At 50.7% G+C, this 27,943-nt stretch overlaps 1 protein-coding gene across 1 annotated transcript in view; it reads left to right on the top strand.

Annotated features, from left to right (window-relative positions):
• The first annotated feature begins 11,787 nt into the window (after positions 1–11,787).
• The window catches only part of bcl3 (BCL3 transcription coactivator), a 96,753-nt gene continuing 80,597 nt past the window's right edge, over positions 11,788–27,943 (top strand). Inside the window, exons 1-4 of the mRNA XM_041176693.1 lie at positions 11,788–11,871; positions 13,968–14,225; positions 14,316–14,709; positions 23,109–23,289. Of these exons, the coding sequence (XP_041032627.1) occupies positions 11,788–11,871; positions 13,968–14,225; positions 14,316–14,709; positions 23,109–23,289 (917 nt within the window). The remainder of the gene's footprint in view (positions 11,872–13,967; positions 14,226–14,315; positions 14,710–23,108; positions 23,290–27,943) is intronic.

Below are 27,943 nucleotides of genomic sequence, written 5' to 3'. Positions count from 1 at the left end.
AGCAAGGACTAACAAACGTTTTGTTGCATCCCGGGATATTCACCCGCCCCCCCCCCACCCCGCCTGACTAAGTTACCAAGGTGGTGATGGATTACTCAATAGGGCTGGCTAGTTGGCATTATTCAGGGTCGCACCATGGCAGAGTAGGGTCAATTTGAGAAAGTTAGGCCTCAGGCGCAGGAGTCGGCCAGTTTGGACTGCAGCTGAGGAGGAATTTTTTTCATCCGGGGGTTGGTGGGGGTGGGCGCTGGGGTTGTGAGTCTTCGGAATCCTGTACCCTAGAGAGCTGGGGATGCTCGGTCATTGAGTATATTCAGGGTTTCTGGGCACTGTAAGGGAATTGTGGGATGGGTTGGGAAAGTGGAGCTGAGATTATAAGATCAACCATGATCATATTGAATGGCGGACTAGCCTCGAGGGGCCGAATGTCCTCCTCCTACTCCTGTTTCTTACTGGGTTCTGTTCTGGGCACTGCATTTGGGAAAGGATGTCAAGGCCTTGGAGGGGTTGCGGAGGAGACTAACTAGGTTGGTTCCTGGGACGAGGGGCTTCAGTTCATGTGGAGGGACTGGAGACGCTGGGATTGTTCCCCTTAGAGCAGAGAAGGTTAAGGGGGAGATTGAATCGAGGCGTTCAAATTCATGAGGGGTTTGGATAGATCAATAAGGAGAAACTGTTTCCAGTGGCAGGAGGGTCAGTAACCAGAGGGACTCAGATTGAAGAGAATCGGGAAAAGAACCAGAGGGGGAGATGAGGATAAGTATTTTTTTACACAGCAAGTGTAAATCTGGAAGGCGCTGCCTGAAAGGGTGGTGGAAGCAGATTCAATAGGAACTTTCAGAAGGGGAGAATTGGATTAACACTTGAAGGTGAAGAATTTGCAGACCGATGGGGGAAAGAGCAGAGGGGAATGAGATAGGAAGCCTGTTTCTAGAGGGGTTCTGTGGGTCTCAGTGCCTAGCTGTTTGTGATGTATATCATTGATTTCAGCTTAAGTGTAAGGGGCATGGTTAAGAGTTTGCAGATGATGTCGAAATTGACCGTGTGGTTGATAATGCGGGGGACAGCTGTAGACTGCAGCAAGGTATCAATGGCCTGGTCAAGTAGACAGAAAAGTGACCAATGGAATTCGAGCTGGAGAAGTGTGAGGTAATACACTGTGGAGGATAAACCTGGCAATACATGGTCAGGTACTGAAAGGGGTAAGGGGACAGAGAGACCTTGGAGTGCATGTCCACAGATCCCTGAAGGTGGCAAATGGATAAGGTGGTTAAGAAGGCGGGATTCTTTCCTTTACTGGTTAAGGCATCGAATACAAGAGCAGGGAGGTCACATCGTGAACTGCAGTTAACACTAGTTAGGCCACAGCTGGAGTTCTGTGTCCAGCTCTGGTCACCACATTATAGGAAGGGTGTGATCATGCCAGAGAGGTTACAGAGGAGATTTTACACAGGGTGTTGCCGGGGCTGGAGAATTTTCGCGATGAGGGAAAGATTGGATAGGCTGGGGTTCTTTGCTTTGGAACAGAGGAGGCTGAGGGGAGATTTTATGAGGTTTTATAAAGTTACGAGGGAGCCATAGAGAGTAGAGAGGAAGGGTCTGTTTCCCTTTACTGTGAGGTCAGTGAGCAGTGGGTGCAGATTTGAAGTGACTGGTGAAGGGATGAGAGGGGAGTCGAGGAGAATCTTTCTCACCCAGAGGCTGGTGGGGACCTGGGACTCACTGTCTAAAAGGCTGGGAGAGGCAGAAACCCCTGTCACATTTTAAAAAGTACACGGGTATGAACTTGAAGTTTCTCAACTTAAGTTGTGAAGAGGACACAAGGGAGGCTACAAAGTGACAGAGATGGGTTAAGCGAGTAGACAAAGATCTGGCAAATAGCGTATAATGTGGGCAAATGTGAAATTGTTCATTTTGGCAGGAAGAATAAAAAAGGAGCTTATTATCTAAATGGTGAGAGATTGCAGAGCTCTGAGGTTCAGAGGGATCTGGCTGTCCTAGTGCATGAATCACAAAAGTCTAGCATGCAGGTCCAGCAAGGAATTAAGAAGCTAATAGAATATTATCATTGATTGTGAGAGGAATTGAATACAAAAGTCGGGAGGTTATGCTTCAGTTGTACAGGGATTTGGTGAGTCCACACCTGGAGTATTGTGTACATTAATGGTCTCCTTATTTAAAGAATGATGTAAACGCATTGGAAGCAGTTCAGAGAAGGTTTACTAAACTAATTCCAGGAATGGGTGGGTTGTCTATGAGGAAAGGCTGGACAGGTTGGGCCTGTATCCACTGGAGTTTAGAAGAGTAAGAGGCGAGTTGATTGAAACCTTTAAGATCCTGAGGGGTCGTGACAGGGTGGATGTGGAAGAGGATGTTTCCTCCTGGGGGAGAATCTAGACCTAGGGGGTCACTGTTTAAAAATAAGGGGTCGTTCCTTTAAGACAGAGATGAGATTTTTTTTCTCTTAGAGGATAGTTAAGCTTTGGAACTCTCTTCCTGAAAAGGTGGAGGAAGCAGAGTCTTTGAATATTTTTAAGGCACAGCTAGACAGATTCTTGGTAAGCAAGGGGGTGAAAGGTTATTGGGGTTAGGCAGGAATGTGGGGTGGAGGTAACAGGCAGATCAGTCATGATCTTTTTGAATGGCAGAGCAGGCTCGAGGGGCTGAGTGGCCTACTCCTGCTCCTAATTTCGTATGTTTGTGCACTTGTAACCTGTAAAAAAGGTACAGAACAAGAGCTGGAAAGTGACATTAGGCTGGCTTTCGGCCTATGGGCCGAATGGCCTCCGTTCTATCCCACGCAGCTTTCCAGTCTCTCCAACTGCAGGCTTTCAGTGGGCCAGCACAGACACGATGGGCCAAATGACCTTCTCGCTGCGCTGCGCCACCCCAGCGAGGCTGCGCATGTTTTGTTGAGAGTTGAACTGAAGGGTTAAGCTCAGTCACAACACACTTTGGACCAGACATATGCACACAGCGGGAATGCCAAGTGCGGAGCTGGGATATGGGATTGGGATGTCATTCACTGACTTCCGCCTCCACGCAGAATAAGTCCCCGATCGTAATAAAACTGGGAACTGGGTGTTACACAGAACATTAATGAGATTCCCTGAATCAGGAGCACTGGGAGCAAAGATTATTGCAAAGTACTGGTACTAAGGATTGTGGAGTCAAGTGGAGGTTTCTTCCTTCCACCAACCCTCGCTCACGTTCCAGTCGTATACCCCGAAAGGTTTCTGCAGAAAGAGTGGGCGGAGAAGGGGTGGTGGGGGTGATTGCTCAAATCACATTTCCAGTCTGTAAACACTTTACACTTCCCCTGCAACGAGCAGTGAGGTCAGCCAACATTGAGAGGAAAGAATGCTTTTGTTAAACTTTGAGAGTCTCTGACATGCATGGGGATTGGCACAGTGACAGAGATGAGAGGGGGAAATCCCTTCTCTCCGACTCCGAGGACTTCCTTCCTGCAGCGGCTCCTTCCCTTGAGTCACGCCACAACAGAGAAGGATAGCACCACCGCACCCCCCCCCCCCCCGCCCCCACTACCACCCCACACCGGACTCCCCCAAAACCCAACACCACCACCGCCCCCCCCCCCCCCCCCACCCCACAACCGCAACCCCCACACCATGCCATCCGGCCAGTGGTCCACATGTAACGTCCTAGAGGCCCTGAGGGAAAAGGAGAGGGTGGATCCTGTGGGATGGTTCCCTGAGCAGAATATCAAAGTCATTTGGCAGAATGCCTCATCGCCAGAACTTTCCAACAAGCACCAGGACGTAGCTTGGCTGGTGGTGAGAAAGGCCCTCCCGGTAAGATCCTTCCTACACGCCAGGAGTCTCACCCCCTCGGCATGTTGCCCTCGAGGTGGCTGTGGTGGGGGAGAGACTGTTGTTCACCTCCTTGTGGATTGTGCCTTTGCGAAGAAGGTCTGGAGAGAGAAGCAGTGGTTTCTGTCGAGCGTTCATCCTGAGCAGTTCTGTGACACAGGACTCTGTGCTCTACAGGCTGTTCCCAGGGACACACACCGAGACAAACATCAGCTGCAGCTGGAGGTTCATCAAGTCGGTGAAAGATGCCCTCTGGTCTGCCCAAAACTTGTCGGTCTTCCAGCGCAAAGAGTTGTCCCTGACCGAGTGTTGCAGACTGACACAATCCAAAGTCCAGGACTACGTGCTGAGGGATGCACTAAAGCTTGGGGGAGCTGCCACAAAGGCCCAATGGGGAAGGGTCACTGTCTAAGACCTTTCTGCCATAGTGCACCGAGGGACTGGAAAACCTCTGGACTGTATGCACCAGAGAACATTTGACATGAAGTGTAAATGTATACTGTTAAATGTAATGAGATACCTCATGTGATGTGTTGAAAGAAGCTGATATTACACTTCATGTTATGCAATTTACTTGTACAAGCATTATTAATGAGGTGGTGACATAGTGGTATTGTCACTGGGCTAGTCATCCAGGGTAATGCTCCGGGGACCAGGGTTCAAATCCCACCACGGCTGATAGCGAAATTCAAATTCAATAAAATTCTGGATGATGACCATGGAACCAGTGCTGATTACCATTAAAAACCCCATCTGGTTCACTGATACCCCATTAGGGAGGGAAATCTGCCGTCCTTACCCGGTCTGGCCTACATGTGACTCCAGACCCACAGCGATGGGGATGACTGCCCAATGAAATGGCTGAGCAAACCACTCAGCCCTCAAGGAGGGGGATGGGCAATAAATGTTGGCCCAGCCCAGAGAAGTCCACAAAATGAACAAATAAAAATAATATGTGTATATGTGTTCTGGGAAGCTTGTACTCAGGCACACAAACCTACTGCCTGAACCCGTCCAGAATGAGTTCCGGGAAAGGACGGACCCTGTGCATTTCTATAGCACCTTTCACAATCTCAGGGTGGTTGGTCGTGGCAGGGGAGAGTCTAAAAGGCCCTCACCTCCGATGAAGCTCTTCTCTCTGGAGTTGTCAAAGCAGGCGGGGGGGAGAACCACGGCAATAAATTAACGGCGAGGAGAGGGCACCCCAGGCTGTCCTCACCTTGGGGGTGAGGGATAGATAAATGCTGATGTCAGGACACCCACCGCACCCCTCCCCGGTCTCCACCGAAACAGCGGCCATGGGATCTTTTATGCCCCTCCTGTCCCTGCGAACACACAGGGTGCATTGGGCAGCCACAGGCCGGAGTCGGAGAATGGGACAGGCCTGTGCCCACCTCCCACTTGGCACTGCCCACTCCTTCCTGCCCATTGAAAAATCCGCCCCATCTACTACTGGCGAGGGTAGGGCAAGTCAGCCCTGCTCAACTTAAAACAATCCCTCAGATCGGCAAACGGACTCTGAAAGAGCTCCTAGTCGCATGGGCCCACCTTCCGAGGCTGACAGATACTATCTTGTAGCACCACGCAGCACAGGAAGAGACCATTCGGCCCATCGTGTCTGCGTCAGCTCTCCCCGCGAGAGCGACTTACCTATCCCCGCTCCCCCACGCCCTTTCCTTGTCACCTCAAACTAATGCCCTTGACCTTTCTGCCAACGGGGACAGTTTCTCATTGCCCGTCCCCCTTCCACGCCACCTGCGCACAAAAGCTTGGCCGAGGTTTCGCCGTTCTTTAGCCCTCCCGTCTCCATGGTCAACTCCTAGGCTCGCCCCATACCCAGAGTGATGAGAGAATTCCTTTAACCCGAGAATGTAATCTGCAACAGTCCGGCATTGCAACTCTTTCCTTTGGCCGAGTACAATTCTCAGTGCAACCTCGTTCTTAGTCATGTTGTTCTTGGTGGGGGGGGGGGGTTGTTGGCGGGGGCTGTGAATCATATTAATTTCAGTTCGTTGCATCGTCTCGCGGGCAAACATCTCCAAAGCATCTGACCCCCATCACGGTGAGTAAAACATTTGCATTATCCTCAACTCCAATTGTACTCGCTTTCATTTTGTTCATAATTAAACCAGTCCTCTTTGTCAGAGTTGAACCTGCCTCCTCCACACCCTCAGGCAGTGCATTCCAGATTCTACTCACTAGCTGCGTGAAAAAATGTTTCCTCTTGTCACTGGTGCCCCTTCTGCTAATTACCTTAAAGCAGTGCCCTCAGCCTTTCCACCAATGGACACAGTTTCTGCCTATCTACTCTGCCTAGACACTTCGGGATGTGGAACACCTCTTATCTACCTTCAACAGTCCCAACTTCTCCTCCAATCCATCCACAGGACAGAAGTCCCTCATCTCTGCAATCATTCTCTTGAATCTTTTTTTTCCACCCCCTCTACTACCTTCATACCCTCCCGAAAGTGTGGCTCCCAGAAATGGACACAATACTGCAGTTGAGACCAAACCAGTGTTTTATAAAGGCTTAGCATAACGTTCTTGCTTTTGTACTCTATAGACCAAGGTCAGGAATCTGTATGCTTTATTAATCGCTCTGTCAACCTGCCCTGCCACCTCAATGATTTATGCACATGTACCCCAGGTCCCTCAGCTCCTGTACCCCCTTTAGAATTTTACTCTTTATTTTATATTGTCTCTTGTCATTCTTGCTCCTAAAATGAATCACAAATGATCACCATCTTCAGCTGCTTCATCAATGGCCTTCCTTCCATCATAAGGTCAGAGGTGGGGATGTTTGCTGATGATTGCACAATGTTCGGCACCATTCGTGACTCCTCAGATACTGAAGCAGTCCGTGTCCAAATGCAGCAAGAGCTGGACAATATCCAGGCTTGGGCTGACAAGTGGCAAGTAACATTCACACCACACAAATGCCAGGCAATGTCCATCTTCAACAAGAGAGAATCTAACCATTGCCCCATGATGTTCAGTGGCATTACCATCACTGAATCCCCCACTATCAACATCCTGGGGGTTACCATTGACCAGAAATTAAACTGGACTAGCCATATAAATACTGTATCTCCAAGGGCAGGTCAGAGGCTAGGAATCCTGTGGCGAGTAACTCACCTCCTGACTCCCCAAAGCCTGTCCACCATCTACAAGGCACAAGTCAGGAGTGTGATGAATACTCCCCACTTGCCTGGATGAGTGCAGCTCCCACAACACTCAAGAAGCTCAACACCATCCAGGACAAAGCAGCCCCGCTTGATCGGCACCCCATCCACAAACATTCACTCTCACCACCACCGACGCACAGTAGCAGCAGTGTGTACCATCTACAAGATGCACTGCAGGAACATACCAAGGCTCCTTGGACAATACCTTCCAAACCCACAACCACTACCATCTAGAAGGACAAGAGCAGCAGACACATGGGGAACACCACCACCTGGAAGTTCCCCTCCAAGTCACTCACCATGCTGACTTGGAAATATATTGGCTGTTCCTTCACTGTCACTGGGTCAAAATCCTGAAATTCCCTCCCTAACAGCACTGTGGGTGTACCTACACCACATGGGACTACAGCGGTTCAAGAAGGAAGCTCACCACCACCTTCTCAAGGGGCAATTAAGGATGGGCAATAAATGCTGGGCCCAGCCAGCGAAGCCCACATCCAATGAAGGAATAAAAAAGTGCTTCACATTTCTCTGTTAAATTTCACATGAGTGCCACATGTCCACTCATTCCACTAGTTTGTCCAAGTCCTCTTGCAGTCCACACTATCTGTCTCAATGCTCACAATACTTCTGAGTTTTGTGTTGTTCCCAAATTTTGCAATTGGGCCCTGTACACCCAAATCTAAGTCATTAATCTAGGTTCAGAAAAGCTGTACAGACCCCTGGGGCTCTCCGTTATGTGTCTTCCCCTAGTTCGAAAAATACCCATTTACCACTACTCTCTGTTTCCTCTCACTCAGCCACCATGTTACTATAGTCCCTTTTCTCCCAGGAGCTCTAACTTTGCTCACAGGTCTGTTGTGCTGAACTTTATCAAACACTTTTTGGAAGCCCATGTACACCACCTCGACAGCATTGCCCTCATCAACCCTCTCTGTTAACTCATCAAATAGCCTCAAGCGCTTTAACTGCCCTGAATAAATCCGTGCTGCTTTTAGTCCGAATTATCCTTCGTTCCTTCTTCCTTCTTTATCAACTCATCGGATGCGGGTGTCATTGGCCAGGCCAGCATTTGTTGCCTGCTGGATCCTGTGAATCCTCATTGCCAGTTTGTTATGAGAGGTAGCCGAGTTGGTTGATAGAGTTGATCAGCAGACACTTCTTAGGTGGAAAACTTCCAGTTTATTTACAAAGGGACTCAGCAGCAACTACACGTGTGCTTTCACTTCAAACTCTATCTCTACATCACTAACTACTAACTACTGAGGTAGCCCATGCTACTTTCCTATTGGGTATTAAAGATCATGTGACCTTCCTTAACAAGCATTTTTCTTAAAGTTTATATTACACATCAGATAAAAACCACAATTACCACATCCCTCCCCCTTTACTTGGATATAATTTTTATATTTACAAGTACAATTTTCTCTAGACAACAAAATATTAACACAGATAAGTCATTTACAAATTCAGCCTTTCTGGGGCTTTCCTTATGTGTGTAGGACGTCTCAGCTCCACAGCTTCAGATACCTCATCAGGAACCTCCTTTTCTGTTGTCTGAACATCAGACGCTTCAATGAGCTCCTGCAGTATCCTCCACTCATGAAGGAGCAATCGATGTGGCGGTACTGTTTCGAGTTGTCTCAACAGGAAACACTGAGCTGGCCATGAATACTGGTGGCACCATTTCTTGGTGATTTGTCTTTCTCTTCCTTCGATGATCCGCATGTCTCCCTATGACTCGACCTTCCACCTCCACGTGCTAAGGTAGAGGTCCAGTCACCGCACCTATTTCACCCGGTAACCACTTTGGTTCTTCCCTGAAGTTCTTTGCGTTTACCGGCTCTCCCATGGTTAATTCCCTCTCACGGCTGTGCCAGTCGTGTCCAGTTTTCCGGCTTCCCTGACTCCTTTCCACCTTCCCCTCTAAATTCAGCATCATTAAACTTAACCCCACCCTAAGATGGTGGGTTCACCTGTAATTCTGCAGGTGTCATACCTGTTGTTGTGGGGGGGTGGTGGGGGGTGGTCAGATAATGGACAAGAAAGTGTGCTAGCTTGGTTATTAAGTAATTTCCAGTTAGCTTCTTCAAGCTTGAATGTTTGAACCGCTGCTTTGGCTAGTCCATTTGAGGAAGGGTGGGTACGGTGCAGTTTTTACACGAGTGATACCGTTGAGGCTGATAAACCATTGAAACTCAGCACTGGTAAGTGCTGTGCCGTTATCGGAAACGACTGCTTCTGGTAGTCCGTGAATGGCAAAACCCTGACGTCTCTTCTCAATTGTAGCAGTGGATGTTGGTGATTCTACCTCTGATGTGCCCATCCATTTTGAATGGGCATCGACAATGAGCAGAAACATTGTTCCCAAGGAAGGTCACATAGCCAAGGTGTAACCGCACCCATAGTCTTCCTGGTCACTCCCAAGGGTGTAACGGAGCTGTTGAAGGCAACTGTCGCAGTGGCTGACATTGTATACAATTCTTCACTAAATTTTCTGTTTCTCCACCATAGGTAGCTGCGCGCTATGGTCTTCCTTCAGGGTATTCCTGGATGTGCGCTGTGTAGTTCAATTAACAGCGTTCCCTGCGGAGGAACTGTCACTCCAGCTCCCCACAACAAGGTGCCATCCCTGGCTGGTTATTTCATGTCTTCCTGTTGACGCACGGCTTCATTTCGTCAGGTATGGGTTCCCGTGACCCACCGGGTAGCGCTTGTTCTCGCACTTCAGACAGGACCGGGTCCCGACTTGTCCAGTCTCTGACCTGTCGAGCACAAACCGGCGAGGGATCTAAGAAATTTAACAATGAAGCAAGTTCCTGTGGAACTGGGACATCCTCATTACTTTCTTGCCAAGCCAGGTGACTCAGTACTCAGTACACCGGCGTTTCTGATCTGATGGCCAGGCCTGTGAACGAAAGTGTGTTCATATACTGCCAGAGTTAAAGCATTATTTGTGTCTTTGTGCCCTCTTTCTAGCGCTGACTGCAATCTCGCCCGTCTTTTCAACCTCAATATTGGCCCGACTACTCTCCGGCATAAGCTCGACTTGAGTGAACTCAGTGGCTGAGTATCCCAAAATGTCATTGTCTATCTGCTTCTTGGAAAATTCGGTGACTTTTGCTCCCAAAGCCTCTTTGGCTTCACCTCACTGATTCTGCAGCTCGTTCCGAATCTTTTTCCGTGTTTGTGTGCTGCCTCCCGGAAAATTGCACATTGCTGAGTCTTCTCCGCCAACTCGTCCTTCAGCTTGCTGGGAGAGGTGCTGAATCCTTTCTGTTTCTCTCTGGAGGTACAAACTTTGGCCTGAGGGCCTCCTGTCGGGCGTGAGGGCCCGTTGACGGGTTTTCTTTCTCCCCGCAAAGGTTGCTCACCCCGTCTCGAACTCTGTCATCAAGCGGCATCTCTTCAAGTTCCTTCTGCTGACCTACAATGTCTTGGCTCATGGCAGCCTGCCTTTCTCCAAACTGTTGAGCCCTCACACACTCCTTCTCCAAAACAGGAACGTTTCCAGCTTCCTTTTGGAATCTCAGTGGCCAATCAAAGTTGATTTCCCTTGGCCAGTTTCACCGGAGGAGGCTTGGAACTCCACCTCTCAATACCAACACTGGTAGCTTTGCCGATTAGCTTCCATAATGGACAGTTACTCTTCTTATGCCTTTTACTTGAATGGTTTCACCCCTGTAGGTTTTTAGTTTGGAAGCTATTTCTTCTAAATCTAATTAATGCTCAACTTTATTCAGATATCTGTAGGTATTTTCCACAATTACTGTAATGGAAGCTCCTGTCTCCACTTCCATTCTAACAGGTCTGCCATTTACTTTCACTGTGACAAATATTGGTTCTGCCTTTCCAACTTTCAGAAAGAAAGTGATAGAGACAGAGGTAAAGAGAGAGAGACAGGGAGAGAGAGAGAGACCATGACATAGAGAGGCAGAAAGAGAGAGAAATAGAGACAGAGGGAGAGAAAGACAGTGAGAAAGAGACAGAAAGAGAATCTGGTAGAGAGGATGGAGTGAGATGGTGAGATGCGGAGACATAAAGGAGTGATAAAGAGAGAGAGAGAGAGACAGAGAGAGGGACGTAGAGAGAGAGACAGAGAGAGACAGTGAGAGAGATATAGAGGGAGGGAGAAAGGCAGAAACAGTGAGAGAGACTTAGAGAGTGAGACAGTGAGAGAGACATATAGAGAGTGAGAGAGACATGGAGGATAGAGAGACAGACAGAGACAGTGAGAGAGATATAGAGAGACAGACAGAGAGAGAGAGACAGTGAGTGAGACAGCGAGAGACACAGAGTGAGCCAGAGACAGCGAGTCACAAAATAAAAGAAGAGAGAGAACGATAGAGGGACAGTGAGAGAGAGACAGAGCGACAGAGAGTGACTGAGAGAGAGAAAGCAGAAGGGGGACAGATAAATGCAAGTGCTGCTGTGTGTGATCTGCTATCTGACCAGCAGAGGGAGGAGCTGACTGCTCTACCAAAGCACAAAGTTTAATGCTGCCAAGTACATGCTGGGACTGGGAACTGGGGAGAGGTGAGTGAAAGGGTTAATCCCCTCCACTGGGAACAGGCTGCCCGATGTCTGTAACTGGGGAGAGGTGGGTGAAAGGGTTAATCCACTCCACCGGGAACAGGCTGCCCGATGTCTGTAACTGGGGAGAGGTGGGTGAAAGGGTTAATTCCCTCCAGTGGGAACAGGCTGCCCGATGTCTGTAACTGGGGAGAGGTGGGTGAAAGGGTTAATCCCCTCCAGTGGGAACAGGCTGTCCGATGTCTGTAGCTGGGAAGAGGTGGGTGAAAGGGTTAATCCAGTCCACTGGAAACAGGCTGCCTGGCGCCTATAACTGGGGAGAGGTGGGTGAAAAGGTTAATCCCCTCCACAGGGAACAGGCTGCCTGTACCTGGGAGACGTGGGTGAAAGGGTTAATCCCCTCCATTGGGACCAGGCTGCCTGGCGCCTGTAACTGGGAGAGGTGGGTGAAAGTGTTAATCTCCATCTTAATTGCCACCTCCAATATAATGTTGGACTGGGACACTTTGTGATAAGCCTCACTCCTTTATCTGATTTCCCCTTTCATTCTATCTGTTTGTGATATCCTGCTTCTCACAATCTGTGCCCAAAGCATTGAGCAATAAGATCCAGGAAGTGTATTAAGTAAGTATTCTGAGAGTTCTCGGAATATTAAATACCTCATTGTCTGTTTGACTTGTTAATTTTCTCAGGATTTGAGTGGGTGGGATCAGTTTTGGCCTCAGTTGCTCAGGTGCTCATTATCCAAGGGGGATGTCCACTGGGTCTGTGAACAATCAACGGGATATGTCACGGGAATATTCCCGGGATTCCGGCTGCTTCCCAGGTATCTGTGATCAGAGGCGGCTTCCCTGAGCGACCCAGAGCCAGTCTGGAGTTATTCTGGATTGAGTCCGGAGTGAATCCGGAGTCAGTCTGGAGTGAGTTTGAAGCCAGACTGGGGTCAGTCTGGAGTGAGTCTCGAGTCAGTCTGGAGTGAGTCTGTAGTCAGTTTGGAGTCAGTCTGGAGTCAATGTGTAGTCAGTCTGCAGTGAGCCTGGAGTGAGTGTGAAGTCAGACTGGAGTGAGTCTGCAGTCAATCTGTAGTCATTCTGGAGTTAGTATGGAGTCAGTCTGGAGTAAGTCCGAAGTCAGGCTCCAGTCAGGTTGGGCTCAGTGTAAAAGGGCAGTGCAGGAGTTATAGGTAGGGAGGGAAAGAGAGTGAGGGAGGGAGTGAGGGAGGGAGTGAGGGAGGGAATATATGTTGGTAGGAGTGGGGGTAGGAGAGAGAGTGAGGGATTGAGGGAATGAGTGAGGTAGTGAGGCTAAATGTGAGTGAGGTAGGGAGTGACTGGGGGAGGGAGGTGTCAGAAAGGGAAGGAGTGAGTGAAAGAGAGAGGGAGTGAGGGAGGGGGCGGAGGAAGGGAGTGAGTGAGGTAGGGGGTGAGGGTGGGAAGGAGTGAGGGATTGAGCGAGGGAGGTGTCAGTGAGGGAAGGAGTGAGTGAGGGAGGGAGGGGGTGAGGGAGGGAGTGAGAAGTGAGGGAGGGAGCGATGGTGGGGTGGGGGTGGGGGGGGGTGGAGGTGGGAGAGTAGAGGGTGAGGGGCAGGGGAGGGTTAATACCCAGCTGGCATGGCATCCAGTGAGTTGTCCTGGCCTTCACCCCTGGGGTTGGGGGGGGTGGGGCGGTGGGGGTGGTGATGCCCCACCGGAATCAGGCCGGTGAGTTAGAGCTGGAGGTGAGAGAGGGGAGGGGGGGGGGGGATCCCGGGGAACTCTTAGCCCAGCTCTGAGGGGGTTCCGTCACCTCAGGCCAGACTGACATTCCCTGTATAACCTCCCCGCCCCACCCCCCATCACCACCACACACACTGCCATGGTAGGGTGGTGGGGGGGGGTGGGGGGGAGGAGGGGTGGTGGGGGGAGGAGGAGGCGGGGAGGGGAAGAGGAGCAGCTAAGACAATTGAAGAGTTTCTTTGAGAGTCCGCCCTTTTCCTGCTCTCACTCTGCCCAATAATAAATCAGCAAAAGGGGAAGTCCCTCCAGCATTATTTTCTTTCAGTTTGACTTCCGATCGCTCATTGTGAATTTGCAGAGAGAGAGTGAGTGAGTGAGTGTGTGTGTGAGAGAGAGAGAGAGAGAGAGAGAGAGAGAGAGGAGGGGGAAGAGCATCTGAGCAGACTCAACTTACCAGTGTTGTGAAAGAGTTCAGCTGATGAGCCACTTCAGTGTTTCTGGAAGTGTTTGCAGCGAGAGTTGAGCATTGCTGGGCTTTCAGTCTCTCTGCAGTCAACACCCCTGGCAGCCGGTGTCTTATCAGCTGGCCACCCACTTCTAACCCACCTCCCCCCAACCCTCCCACCCCCACCCCCACCCCCCCACCCCCAATTCATGGCTTCCCCGGTTGCCTGAGCTGAGCTGGTGAGGGTCCTATCGCTTAGGACAGCAGCGGAGCGAGCGCCCTGGCCACCAAGGGGACCCTGGTTGCCTACCCTTTCCCCATGTGCGTGAATCCCGGCTCTGTCGTGCCCACCGAGCGGTTGGCATCGCTCCGCGCCATGGAGCAGCAGCAGCAGCAGGTGTGCCCGGCCCCGCTGGACCTGCGACTGAGGAGGGGCCAGTGCCAGGAGAGGCCGGGGGTCCCGGCGGAGTGGACGACGGCCGGCGCCGGCAGGGGGCGCTGGCACCAGCGGGCGCAGGCCGGACCCGGCCGGAGGAGGAAGTGGGGAGAGAGGACGGAGCGCCAGGAGGAGGAGGAGGAGGAGGAGGAGGAGGAGGAGGTGGAGGAGGAGGAGGAAGTGGAGGTGGGCAACCCACCAGACGCCAGGGCGGGCGAGGGAGGGGCAAGGAGAGGGCCGGCCTCGGAGCCGGCGGGCGAAGGGGGCCACCGGGCGCCCAACAGGCCCCGCATCTCCCTGCCGCCCAGGAAGAGACCCTACACCGCGGAGAGAGAGGAGAAGCCCCCCGCCCCTTCGAAAGCGCCTTGCCTGCCGGAGGAGAGCGTGCCAACTCGCGCCGACCACCAGGAGCCCGTGCGGTTGAAAGATGAGCCCCAGGACACTTTCAGCTACTGCGGTGGGGGTCAACAACAGCTCCTGGCCAACCCTCTGCCGAGCGCCAATGGATACCCCTACATGGAGTCCATATACATGCCCTACAGGCTACAGGTCCCGTGCTACACAGGTAAGACCCTCATTCTGCTGACTGACATCCCTGTAGCTGGTACTAAATGGGCACTGCCCCCTGCAGGGGTATGGGGGGAGGGAACAGGCTGGGAAGAGACTGGTGGGGTGGGGGGGAGGGCAATGTTCTGGACAGAGATTTCCCCTCTTAAGTGACCCATCCCTCTCCTGATCACTGTCTCCATGTGTGTGTGTGCGTGGGCGTATGTGTGTGAGTGAGTACGTATAATTGTGTGTGTGTGTGTGTCTGGGTCTGTGTGTATGTGTGTGAATCCGTGTCTGTGTGAGTGTGTTTGTCTGTGTGTGTGTGCGCGCGTGTGTGTATCTGTCTGTGTGTTTGATTCTGTGAGTGTGTGTGTGTATGACTGTGTGTGTGTGTGTATGTGAGTATGTATTACTGTGTGTGTGCGTTTGTGTATGTGTATCTGGGTCTGTGAGTATGTGTGTGAATCCGTGTCTGTGTGAGTCTGTGTGTAAGTGAGTTTGTGTGTATGTGTGTGTGCGCGTGTGTCTGTGTGTGTATCTGCCTGTGTGTTTAAGTCAGTGTATGTGTGTGTGTGTGTGTGTTTGTCTGTCTGTGTGTTTGAGTCTATGTATGTGTGTGTGTGTATCTGTCTGTGTGTTTGAGTCTATGTATGTGTGTGTGTGTATCTGTCTGTGTGTTTGAGTCTATGTATGTGTGTGCGTGTATCTGTGTGTTTGAGTCTATGTATGTGTGTGTGTACCTCTCTGTGTGTTTGAGTCTATGTATGTGTGTGCATGTATCTGTGTGTTTGAGTCTATGTATGTGTGTGTGTATCTGTCTGTGTGTTTAAGTCTATGAGTCTGTGTGTGTGTGTGTGTGTGTGTGTGTGTGTGTGTGTGTGTGTGTGTGTGTGTGTGTGTGTGTGTGTAACTGTCTGTGTGTTTGAGTCTTTATATGTGTGTGTGGGTGTGTGTGTGTATCGTTAAGGTGGTATGCTGTGCCTTTAAATGTTGAAGCTACTTCCTCACCACCAGTGCTTTCCCTGTGGTGTGAGTGACCTGAAGTATTTTGTAAGAAACACAGTCACTAGGATGTGGGCTTCGCTGGCTGGGCCAGCATTTATTGCCCATCCCTAATTGCCCCTTGACAAGGTGGAGGTGAGCTGCCTTCTTGAGCCGCTGCAGCCCATGTGGTGTAGGTACACCCACAGCGCTGTTAGGGAGGGAGTTCCAGGGTTTTGACCCAGCGACAGTAAAGGAACGGCCGATATATTTCCAAGTCAGGATGGTGGGTGGTTTGGAGGGGAACTTCCAGGTGGTGGTGTTCCCCATGTGTCTGCTGCCCTCAGACCTCTCGATAGCAGTGGTCGTGGGTTTGGGAGGGGCTGCCCAAGGAGCCTTGGTGGGTCCTCCTGTGGCAGTGCTCCTCAGGCTCATAGGCTGTGGGTATAGTTGTTGGCTCCAGCCCTGTCAAACCTGTGAGGGTTCGACAGGCACTGGTCAACCCCCCCCACTGCCTCCTCTGCACCACCACCCCTCCTCCAACGCCAGCTTGAACAGCTTCGATGTTAAAGAGCGCTGAATGAGTGGAGGTCATGCCAACTCAGGTGAGGTCACTCAAAGGCCAAGTCACCTGACCCCCTGCTCTCCGACCTGGCCCTACTAATGAACAGAAGGTCGGAGCTGAATGTTGAGTTTTCCGGGGGGGGGGGGGTGGGGTGGGGGTAAGGGGGAAGGGTGGGGGGAGGGGCAGGGAGGTGAGCACTTTAGGGGCAGGGTCAGGGGTCAGCGGTGGTCAGTGTGCAGGTCGCCACAGGGAACTGAAGGTCCCAGTTTTAGGCCGAAAGAGGGTGATTTGGGGGAGCAGGAGAGTGATTGAGGGGGGCAAAGAGGGAGGAGGAGAGTAAGGGAGGAGGAGAGTGATCGGGGGAGCAATGAGGGAGGAGGAGAGTGAGGGAGTGGGAGAGTGATCGAGGGGGGCAATGAGGGAGGAGGAGAGTGAGGGAGCGGGAGAGTGATCGAGGGGGGCAATGAGGGAGGAGGGGAGTGAGGGAGCGGGAGAGTGATTGAGGGGGGAATGAGGGAGGAGGAGAGTGAGGGAGCGGGAGAGTGATTGAGGGGGGCAATGAGGGAGGAGGAGAGTGAGAGAGGGGGAGAGTGATCGAGGGGAGCAACGAGGGAGGAGGAGAGTGAGGGAGGAGAGACTGAGGGTCGGAGGAGAGCCTGAGGGAGGAAGTGAGGGAGGGGAGAGTGAGGGAGGGGGAAAGTGAGTGTGGGCAAGACTGAGGGAGGGAGTGAGGGTGGAGGACAGTGAGGGAGGGGGAGAGCTGGGTAGGGGGAGAGTGAAGGAGACGGAGAGTGAGGGAGGGGGAAAGTGAGACAAGTGGGAGTGAGGAAGTGGGAGAGAGAGAGCGAGATAGAGACAAGAAGAAAAAGATAGAAAGGTAAAGAGACAGAGGGAGAGACCGAGAGAGAGAGAAAGGTTCTCGTTCCACTTGCTCACTATTGTGTTCACCATGGGCCTGGAGCTGTGTTGAGAGAGCACCATGGACAAATCACATAAGTCAAAGCACCTGGGAGCCAGTGACATTGGTTAGAAGTTTGGTCACGGTTATAATATAGGAACAGTGGCAGGAACATTCTGCACAGTAAACTCACACTTGATCTGTTTGTTGATGATGTTAACATTAGACCCAGGAGATCACAAAGAAATCCCCCTACTTCAAATAACAGTCACAGCCACAGCGTCGAGCTGAGACAGCAGGCAGTGCCTTGGTTTAATGTTTCACCTAATCCCTGGCAGCTCAGAAACTGCAGCACTCCCTCAGTATTGACCCTCCGACAGTGCAGCACTCCCTCAGTACTGACCTTCTGACAGTGCAGCACTCCCTCAGTACTGACCCTCCGACAGTGCAGCACTCCCTCAGTGCTGACCCTCCGACAGTGCAGCACTCCCTCACTGCTGACCCTCCGACAGTGCAGCCCTCCTTCAGTACTGACCCTCCGACAGTGCAGCACTCCCTCAGTACTGACCTTCTGACAGTGCAGCACTCCCTCAGTACTGACCCTCTGACAGTGCAGCACTCCCTCAGTACTGACCCTCTGACAGTGCAGCACTCCCTCAGGACTGACCCTCTGACAATGCAGCACTCCCTCAGTACTGACCCTCTGACAGTGCAGCACTCCCTCAGTACTGACCCTCTGACAGTGCAGCACTCCCTCAGTACTGACCCTCCAACACTCCCTCGGTTTTGACCCTCCCAAAGGGCAGTACTCGGTCAGTCTCAATTCTATATTTTTAAAAATGCATTCAAGGGCTGTGGGTGGCTATTTATTACCCATCCCTAATTGTCCTTGTTTGGAGGAAAGTTTAAGAGTCAAACACACATTGCTGGGGTCCGGAGTCACGTATGGATTTTCTTTCCTTCCCCAAAGGGGGTTAATGTACCAGATGGGGCTTTTACAACAATTAACAATGGTTGCATAGCCATCATCAGACTTATTAATTCTGGTGCTGTGAGATTCGAACCCACGTCCCCAGAGAGTCACTCTGGTGTCCCGAGAACACCAGGTTGGTGACAATACCTCTAGGCCACCCCCTCGAGCTCCCTGAGTAGGACTTGAACCCATGATCTTGCGACTCGGAGAGGTGGGGGTGGTGGGTGGTGAGAGGGCCACCCACTGAGCTGCAGCAGACAGTACCCCGGCCGCGGAACCATTCATGAGCGAGTCCCCGCAAGCGGCCAGTCCTGTGCCCGGTCCATCGGCTGGAGGTAGAACAGCAATGGAGAACAGAGAATCTGTCTGGATCACTGTCTCTGGCTGGGGCTTGTCGGCCGGTCACGTGAGATCTATGTGGGGGCTTTCCAGGCGCCTGCTTGTCAATTCCTCATGGTTCTGAGACCCTGTGTGCAAAAGGAAACGCCACAACGTTGGCCAGACAGGCACACAGAGCGCTGGAGCATGCAATTGTCTCAAATTCCCCTCACTTTCACTCGATTGTTTTATCATGTGAAACGTTGGATTAATTAAAGCTGGGGGGTTTTTTTAGCAACAGCATATCAAAATACACAAACACAAGCCCGGGGTCATGACGGCTCCACAGTCATCAAACACTCCCAGGACAGGTACAGCACGGGGTTAGATACAGAGTAAAGCTCCCTCTACACTGTCCCCATCAAACACTCCCAGGACAGGTACAACACAGGGTTAGATACAGAGTAAAGCTCCCTCTACACTATCCCCATCAAACACTCCCAGGACAGGTACAGCATGGGGTTAGATACAGAGTAAAGCTCCCTCTACACTGTCCCCATCAAACACTCCCAGGACAGGTACAGCACGGGGTTAGATACAGAGTAAAGCTTCCTCTACACTGTCCCCATCAAACACTCCCAGGACAGGTACAGCACGGGGTTAGGTACAGAGTAAAGCTCCCTCTACACTGCCCCCATCAAACACTCACAGGACAGGTACAGCAGAGGGTGAGATACAGAGTAAAGATCCCTCTAAACTGTCCCCATCAAACACTCCCAGGACAGGTACAGCATGGGTTAGATACAGAGTAAAGCTCCCTCTACACTGTCCCCATCAAACACTCCCAGGACAGGTACAGCACGGGGTTAGATACAGAGTAAATCTCTCTCTACACTGTCCTCATCAAACACTCCCAGGACAGGTACAGCACGGGGTTAGATACAGAGTAAAGCGCACTTGGGTGAATGCTCCCAGAAATGATTGTTAACGATTCTCACTCCCTGACTCAGTGATCAGGCCCCTTCCTTCCTTATGCACATCTGTCAGTTACGAGAAATGCCTTGAGATGTTATTCAGTTGCAGGTAAATGTACGAACACTTCGGGCGCTTTTCACTGCCTGTGGTGACTATCAAAGCAGTGTATGCAAATCTGAGGCATGTTCATCTGTGCATTGCTTAGATGCTCTTGCTGCTGATGATTGGCATCCCATTAAAGGGTGATCACAAGTAACCCTCCGGACAATCAGGTTCAACAGGCTGGTGTGAGTCCTGTGTTCTCTGCTGTTACACACAGCCTTCAGTTTGTTCCCCACTCCCCCCAAAATGTAAATGTTGATGCATTGCAGAATTCCCATTCCCCCAAGTCCAATTCCATCCCTTGCTGCTCCCCCAGGGCTGAACGCACCTGTCCAAAGCACTGCCCCCTTACTGGACCCCGAGTTGGATTATGATCTCATCTCCAAGCCCTTCACCAAAACCATCCATTCCCACGTCCGTAACATCGCCCGGCTTTGCTCCTGTCTCAGCCCCTTCAACCCTCCCTATCTCCATAACCTCCTCCAGCCCCTACAACCCTCCCTATCTCTGTAATCTCCTCCAGCCGCTACAACCCCCCCTATCTCTGTAACCTCCTCCAGCCGCTACAACCCTTCCTATCTCTGTAACCTCCTCCAGCCGCTGCAACCCTCCCTATCTCTGTAACCTCTTCCAGCCCCTACAACCCTCCCTATCTCTGTAACCTCCTCCAGCCCCTACAACCCTCCCTATCTCTGTAACCTCCTCCAGCTCCTACAACCCTCCTTATCTCTGTAACCTCCTATAGTCCCTACAATCCTCCTTACCTCTGTAACCTCCTCCAGTCATTACACCCCTCCCTATCTCTGTAACCTCCTCCAGCCACTGCAACCTTCCCTATCTCTGTAACCTCCTCCAGCCCCTGCAACCCTCCCTATCTCTGTAACATCCTCCAGCCCCTGCAACCCTCCCTATCTCTGTAACCTCCTCCAGCACCTCCAACCCTCCCTATCTCTGTAACCCCTCCAGTCCCTCCAACCCTCCTTTCACTGTCCCCATCAAACACTCCCAGGACAGGTACAGCATGGGTTAGATACAGAGTAAAGCTCCCTCTACACTGTCCCCATCAAAACTCCCAGGACAGGTACAGCACGGGGTTAGATACAGAGTAAAGCTCCCTCTACACTGTCCCCATCAAACACTCCCAGGACAGGTACAGCACGGGGTTAGATACAGAGTAAAGCTCCCTCTACACTGTCCTCATCAAACACTCCCAGGACAGGTACAGCACGGGGTTAGATACAGAGTAAAGCGCACTTGGGTGAATGCTCCCAGAAATGATTGTTAATGATTCTCACTCCCTGACTCAGTGATCAGGCCCCTTCCTTCCTTATGCACATCTGTCAGTTACGAGAAATGCCTTGAGATGTTATTCAGTTGCAGGTAAATGTACGAACACTTCGGGCGCTTTTCACTGCCTGTGGTGACTATCAAAGCAGTGTATGCAAATCTGAGGCATGTTCATCTGTGCATTGCTTAGATGCTCTTGCTGCTGATGATTGGCATCCCATTAAAGGGTGATCACAAGTAACCCTCCGGACAATCAGGTTCAACAGGCTGGTGTGAGTCCTGTGTTCTCTGCTGTTACACACAGCCTTCAGTTTGTTCCCCACTCCCCCCAAAATGTAAATGTTGATGCATTGTAGAATTCCCATTCCCCCAAGTCCAATTCCATCCCTTGCTGCTCCACCAGGGCTGAACGCACCTGTCCAAAGCACTGCCCCCTTACTGGACCCCGAGTTGGATTATGATCTCATCTCCAAGCCCTTCACCAAAACCACCCATTCCCACGTCCGTAACATCGCCCGGCTTTGCTCCTGTCTCAGCCCCTTCAACCCTCCCTATCTCCATAACCTCCTCCAGCCCCTACAACCCTCCCTATCTCTGTAATCTCCTCCAGCCGCTACAACCCCCCCTGTCTCTGTAACCTCCTCCAGTCCTTACAACCCTCCCTATCTCTGTAACCTCCTCCAGCCGCTACAACCCTTCCTATCTCTGTAACCTCCTCCAGTCCTTACAACCCTCCCTATCTCTGTAACCTCCTCCAGCCCCTACAACTCTCCCTGTCTCTGTAACCTCATCCAGTCCTTACAACCCTCCCTATCTCTGTAACCTCCTCCAGCCACTACAACCCTTCCTATCTCTGTAACCTCCTCCAGCCGCTGCAACCCTCCCTATCTCTGTAACCTCTTCCAGCCCCTACAACCCTCCCTATCTCTGTAACCTCCTCCAGCCCCTACAACCCTCCCTATCTCTGTAACCTCCTCCAGCTCCTACAACCCTCCTTATCTCTGCAACCTCCTCCAGTCCCTACAACCCTCCTTATCTCTGTAACCTCCTCCAGTCCTTACACCCCTCCCTATCTCTGTAACCTCCTCCAGCCACTGCAACCTTCCCTATCTCTGTAACCTCCTCCAGCCCTTGCAACCCTCCCTATCTCTATAACCTCCTCCAGCCCCTGCAACCCTCCCTATCTCTGTAACCCCTCCAGCCCCTCCAACCCTCCTTTCACTGTCCCCATCAAACACTCCCAGGACAGGTACAGCACAGGGTTAGATACAGAGTAAAGCTCCCTCTACACTGTCCCCATCAAACACTCCCAGGACAGATACAGCACAGGTGAGATACAGAGTAAAGCTCCCTCTACACTGTCCCCATCAAACACTCCCAGGACAGGTACAACACGGGGTTAGATACAGAGTAAAGCTCCCTCTACACTGTCCCCATCAAACACTCCCAGGACAGGTACAGCACGGGGTTAGATACAGAGTAAAGCTTCCTCTACACTGTCCCCATCAAACACTCCCAGGACAGGTACAGCACGGGGTTAGATACAGAGTAAAGCTCCCTCTACACTGTCCCCATCAAACACTCCCAGGACAGGTACAGCACGGGGTTAGATACAGAGTAAAGCTCCCTCTACACTGTCCCCATCAAACACTCCCAGGACAGGTACAGCACGGGGTTAGATACAGAGTAAATCTCCCTCTACACTGTCGCCATCAAACACTCCCAGGACAGCTACAGCACAGGTGAGATACAGAGTAAAGCTCCCTCTATACTGTCCCCATCAAACACTCCCAGGACAGCTACAGCACAGGTGAGATACAGAGTAAAGCTCCCTCTATACTGTCCCCATCAAACACTCCCAGGACAGCTACAGCACAGGTGAGATACAGAGTAAAGCTCCCTCTATACTGTCCCCATCAAACACTCCCAGGACAGCTACAGCACAGGTGAGATACAGAGTAAAGCTCCCTCTATACTGTCCCCATCAAACACTCCCAGGACAGGTTCAGCACGGGGTTAGATACAGAGTAAGGAAATAGAGAGAGAGAAAGACTGGCATTTCCATGGCACCTTTCACAACCTCAGGATATCCCAAAGGCATTTCACAGCCGATGAAGTGCTTATTGGAATGTGGCCTCTGTTGTAATGTTGGAAACGCAGCAGCCAATTCGCGCACAGCAAGCTCCCACAAGGACGCGGTTTAAAAGCAATTGGCCGGCAATTGCCAGCGTTTGCGTTGGGTTTTACGACGGACCCCGGAAGCGGGTTTTCCTCCTGTGCTGATGTTGTGTTTCTCCTCTTCCCCGTCTCCCACAGGTGTGGGCAAGCCCTGCCTCCCACCCACTTCCTTTCCCATCTGCCCCGTGCCCACACACCCCCTCCCCATCGGCCCGCTCCCCGCCTTCCACCCCGGGCCCTGCCTCCAACTCCACACCCAGGAAGACATCCTGGCCTCCGACATCGCCATGGCAACCAGGCAGGACGAGGACGGAGACACGTGAGTCGAAGTTTGTGGCTTTACTTTTGGGAAGCGTCGAGGAGGATTGTGATTGGACAGGGTTTTTCATTTGTTGCTCACGTCTGGGCGATGGGTGGGTGAGGGGTCAATGCATCGGCCAGAAGGGCCCTCCTCTGGTTTCAAGGCCCACTTTTTAATGTAAGATGGGAGCACTGCCGACAGGGGGCGATGTTTGATACTGAGCCCCTCCACTGGAGAAAGTTCCTCCACCTCCCTTCCCTACATCAGACATTCCCACTCCAAATCATTACCGAGTGAGGCCTGGGAGGGGGAGAGTGCCCATGTGTTCACCCTCAACTATCTCTCTCGCTCTCGCTCCCTCCGTCTGCTTCATGCCTCTCTCTGTCTCTTTCTTTCTCTCTCCATCTCTATCTCTATCTCTCTCCCTCCCTCGATCACTATTTGTCTCTCTCTTTCTCTCTACCTTTCCCTCTATCTCTACCCGTCTTTCTCCTGGTGTCTTTCTCTCCATCTCTTTTTCCCCCTCTCTTACTCTCTCTCCATCTTTATCTGTTCTCTCTTTTTTCTTTCTCTCTCTGTCTTCATCACTCTCTCTCCCTCTCTCCACCCCCGGTCTCTCTCTTTCTTGACCTTTAGCACCTTCTCTAGTTCTCAATCCCTTTGTTTCTCTTTCTCCTCCTTCTCACCCTTCCACTCTCTCTCCATCTCTAACTCTCCCTCCATCCCTCTCTTTCTCTCTCCCACATCTCTCTCTTCTACTCTTTCTCTCTCCGCCTCTCTGTCTCTTTCTCCCGCACTCTCCATCCCACTCTCTCTCCCTTTCTCCTGCTTTCTTTCCCTCCCTCCTATTCTCTCTTTTTCTTTCACACTCTCCATCTCGCTAATTCTCTCTCCATCTCTATCTCCCTTCCAAATTCTTTCTCTTTCTCCATCTCCATTTTTCTTTCTTTCCCTCTCCCTCTTTCAAAATTTCTCTCTTTCTATCCATCTCTGTCTCTTCTTTCTCTTGATTTCTTTTGAAAAGTAGCATTTTGGCGAACCTGTCTATGAATGTTTTGGGGCTGGTGTGTGGATATAACATGTCTTGGGAGGAACAGATAAGTTTGGGCCTAGTGTTTCGAAACTCTGGGGAATTCCTTTGCCTCATGCCTGGCTCTGTTGAACCCCTGTTGCTACGGACTGGTGTAACAACCACCTGAGGGGGGTGGGAAGGGGGCAAAGTGTCTCCCCTATTCTCCCGCTCCAGTCCTGAGTGTCTCAGGGTCTTTTTGTGAATTTAGAGGATGTGCTTTGCCAACACTGCAGAAGGCGCACTATTTACACAATCAGATTGTAAAGAATTAGCCAGACAGTTTTTCTGAGTGTAAACAAAGAGCAAGATAGGGTTTATTGAAAATATTTCCTGAATTAGAACAAAACTAAATAAATCGCAACCACCATTCATGCATCTCACACGTTCCCATCCCCACCCCCACCCCCCAACACACACACACACACACACAAACACTCCCACACACACACACAAACACACACTCCCACACACACACCCACACACAGACACAAACACAGACACACACACCCACACACACACAAACACACACTCCCACACACACACACAGACACAAACACAGACACACACACCCACACACACACACCCACACACACACACCCACACACACAAACACAAACACACACACACAAACACACACTCCCACACACACACACGCACACACACACAGACACAAACACAGACACACACACCCACCCACACACACACACACACACACACACAAACACACAGACACACACAAACACAGACACACACACAGACAAACACTCCCACACACACAAACAAACACACACACACATACACACACAAACACAGACACACACACAAACACAGACTCACACACACACACACACACACACAAACACACAGACACACACTCCCACACACACACAAACACACTCCCACACACACAGACACACACACACACACACACACTCCCCCACACACACAGACACATACACTCCCACACACACACTCCCACACACATAAACACACACACTCACACACACAGACACTCCCACACACACAGACACACTCCCACACACCACAGACACACACACACACTCCCACACATACACAAACACACACACAAACATACATACACACACACACTCCCACACACACATACACACACACACATACACAAACACACATACACATTCCCACACACACAGATACACACACACGCACATACACAAACACACATACACACACACAGACACAATCCCACACACACACAAACATACACAAGCACACACGCAGACACACACACACACACACATACACAAACACACACACAGGCACACACACACACACAAACACACAAACACACACACACTCCCACACACACACACACATACACACTTCCACACACACAGACACACACACATACACACACATACACAAACACACACACACACTCCCACACACACACATACACACAAACATACACAAACACACACACACATACATACACATACACAAACACACACACACATACATACACATACACAGACACAGATACACAAACACACACGCAGTCACGCACACACACACATACACACACACAGACACAGACACACAAACACACACGCAGTCACACACACACACAAACACACACACACACACACAGACACACAAACACAAACACAGTCACACATACACACACACAGACGCACACACACAGACACAGACACACAAACACAAACACAGTCACACACACACACACACACAGACGCACACACACATACACAAACACACATACACACACACACACAGACACACAAACACACACGCAGTCACACACACATACAGACACACATATACACAAACACACATACACACACACACACATACACACAAACACACACGCAGACACACACACACATTAGTACAGATAGAAGAACAAGAAGATAGGGTTAACAACTTCTTACAAATATTGGTTTGATCGTACAGAGCTTGAGTAATGCTGAAAAAAGAGACATGTCAAAGCTCTGCACTCGTCAGGACACTTTGCATGATTACCGATATAAGGGGGTAAGCAACAATTTATACTGTATGAGAAGAGAGTGCTGATTGTTTGGCGAGTGGCATTGCCATGGAGAATGCACCAGTGATGGTGACTGACAATTAACTGCCAAGTATTGTTTGTAAGCTGTATGTCCCAAAGACTGGTGGATCGTGTCAAACAGCATGTCCCAGCTGTTGCTTGCATTAGACAGGGTACAGACCTTACCCGACCAGCCCGAGTTTCCAAGGTTCAAAACACAGTGTCCAACATTAAACGTGATTCTGTGATTGGACAACATTTGGTAAATAACCCTCAATGTGCTAAGACTTACTCTGACAACCAATTCAAGATCGGCAGTGGGGCTCACTTTGTGGTGCATTTGCATGTTCTGGAAGCTATGTATATTAATACACTGGGCCCTGTTCCTTGCAGACACGCACTCACATTGCACCTGTTTCAGCTAAACAAAATCTAAACAAAAAAGTGACAGCCATTCGCTGATTCATTCCTCAGGGCAATGCCTTGACCAATCAGGATCAAGCTGCCTGGTTTAAATTTCAAACAATGCTTGTCAGCTAACTGTGAGTGACCATCACTGGTGCATTCTCCATGGCAACACCACTTGCCAATCAATCAGCGCTCTCTTCACGTAGAGTATAAATTGTTGTTTACTCCCTGATTCTTGTGAAGTGTAATGATGAGTGCAAGACGAAAAGTTTAGACATGCCTCCTTTTTTTAGCAATACTTGTTTCTTTACAGTTCATGAAGGAGGTAAAATGAAGGAGTATATGGTTAGCTGTTCTTTGGCTGGTCTCAATGTGGTGATTCCATGTTGTGCTGTTTTGTTCAGTTTTCTCCTTGACTGTAGTTGCTTGCAGCAGATATCCCTTAAGGTCTCAGTTTGCAGTAGATTTCCCTTCCCCGGTTGGTTACTTAATAAAACCCTGGCACAATGCTTTTGAGAGAGAAAGAGAGAGAGAGAGAGAGAGAGAGGGGAGAACACAGCTTCTTTGCAGCCTTTCAGCCAGCATTCCGATCTTTAATGCCTCTGGCCTGGTAAACAGTCCTTAAAGCCCTACTGGCTGTACGTTCAAGAGGAATTCAATTAATCCACATCTGCCGTCGTCATTGTGCTTAAAACAGGCAGTTGCATTTTGACATCTCAGAAACGTTTGAAGCATTTCAGGATTGTGTGAAGGTCAAAAGGAGATGGGGATTTTCACGCTCCCCGGGGGGAGGGGGGGGGAGGGGTCTGAGTGTCTACTCCCTTTTCATCCCACTTGGGTGCAATGCAAGTTTGTATATCATAGCTGGTGCTCCATTGTCTTAATAGGATTAAGCGGTTTATTGGCTTCTAAAATCCAGAAGAATTAGAAAGGGTATCTTTTTTATTTTAAAGAAAGCAGATCCCTGGTATGACTGACCAGAATGAGTGGTCAATGACCCCCATTCTCATTGTGTTTGGTGACCAGCAGAATGCTCGGAAGTGGTCTAGATGGATGAGGGTCTCTCGTTGCCCAGCGTTCCCATGTTTCTACTTCCCTGTGGGAGCAGCTGGGATATCCCCTGGAAAGAGATGCAGACTGGGCGA

The sequence above is a fragment of the Carcharodon carcharias genome, chromosome 29 (assembly GCF_017639515.1).
Source record: "Carcharodon carcharias isolate sCarCar2 chromosome 29, sCarCar2.pri, whole genome shotgun sequence".
Taxonomy (NCBI): Eukaryota; Metazoa; Chordata; class Chondrichthyes; order Lamniformes; family Lamnidae; genus Carcharodon; species Carcharodon carcharias.
Note: the sequence above shows the minus strand (reverse complement) of the source record. Positions and strands in the feature narration are given on the sequence as shown.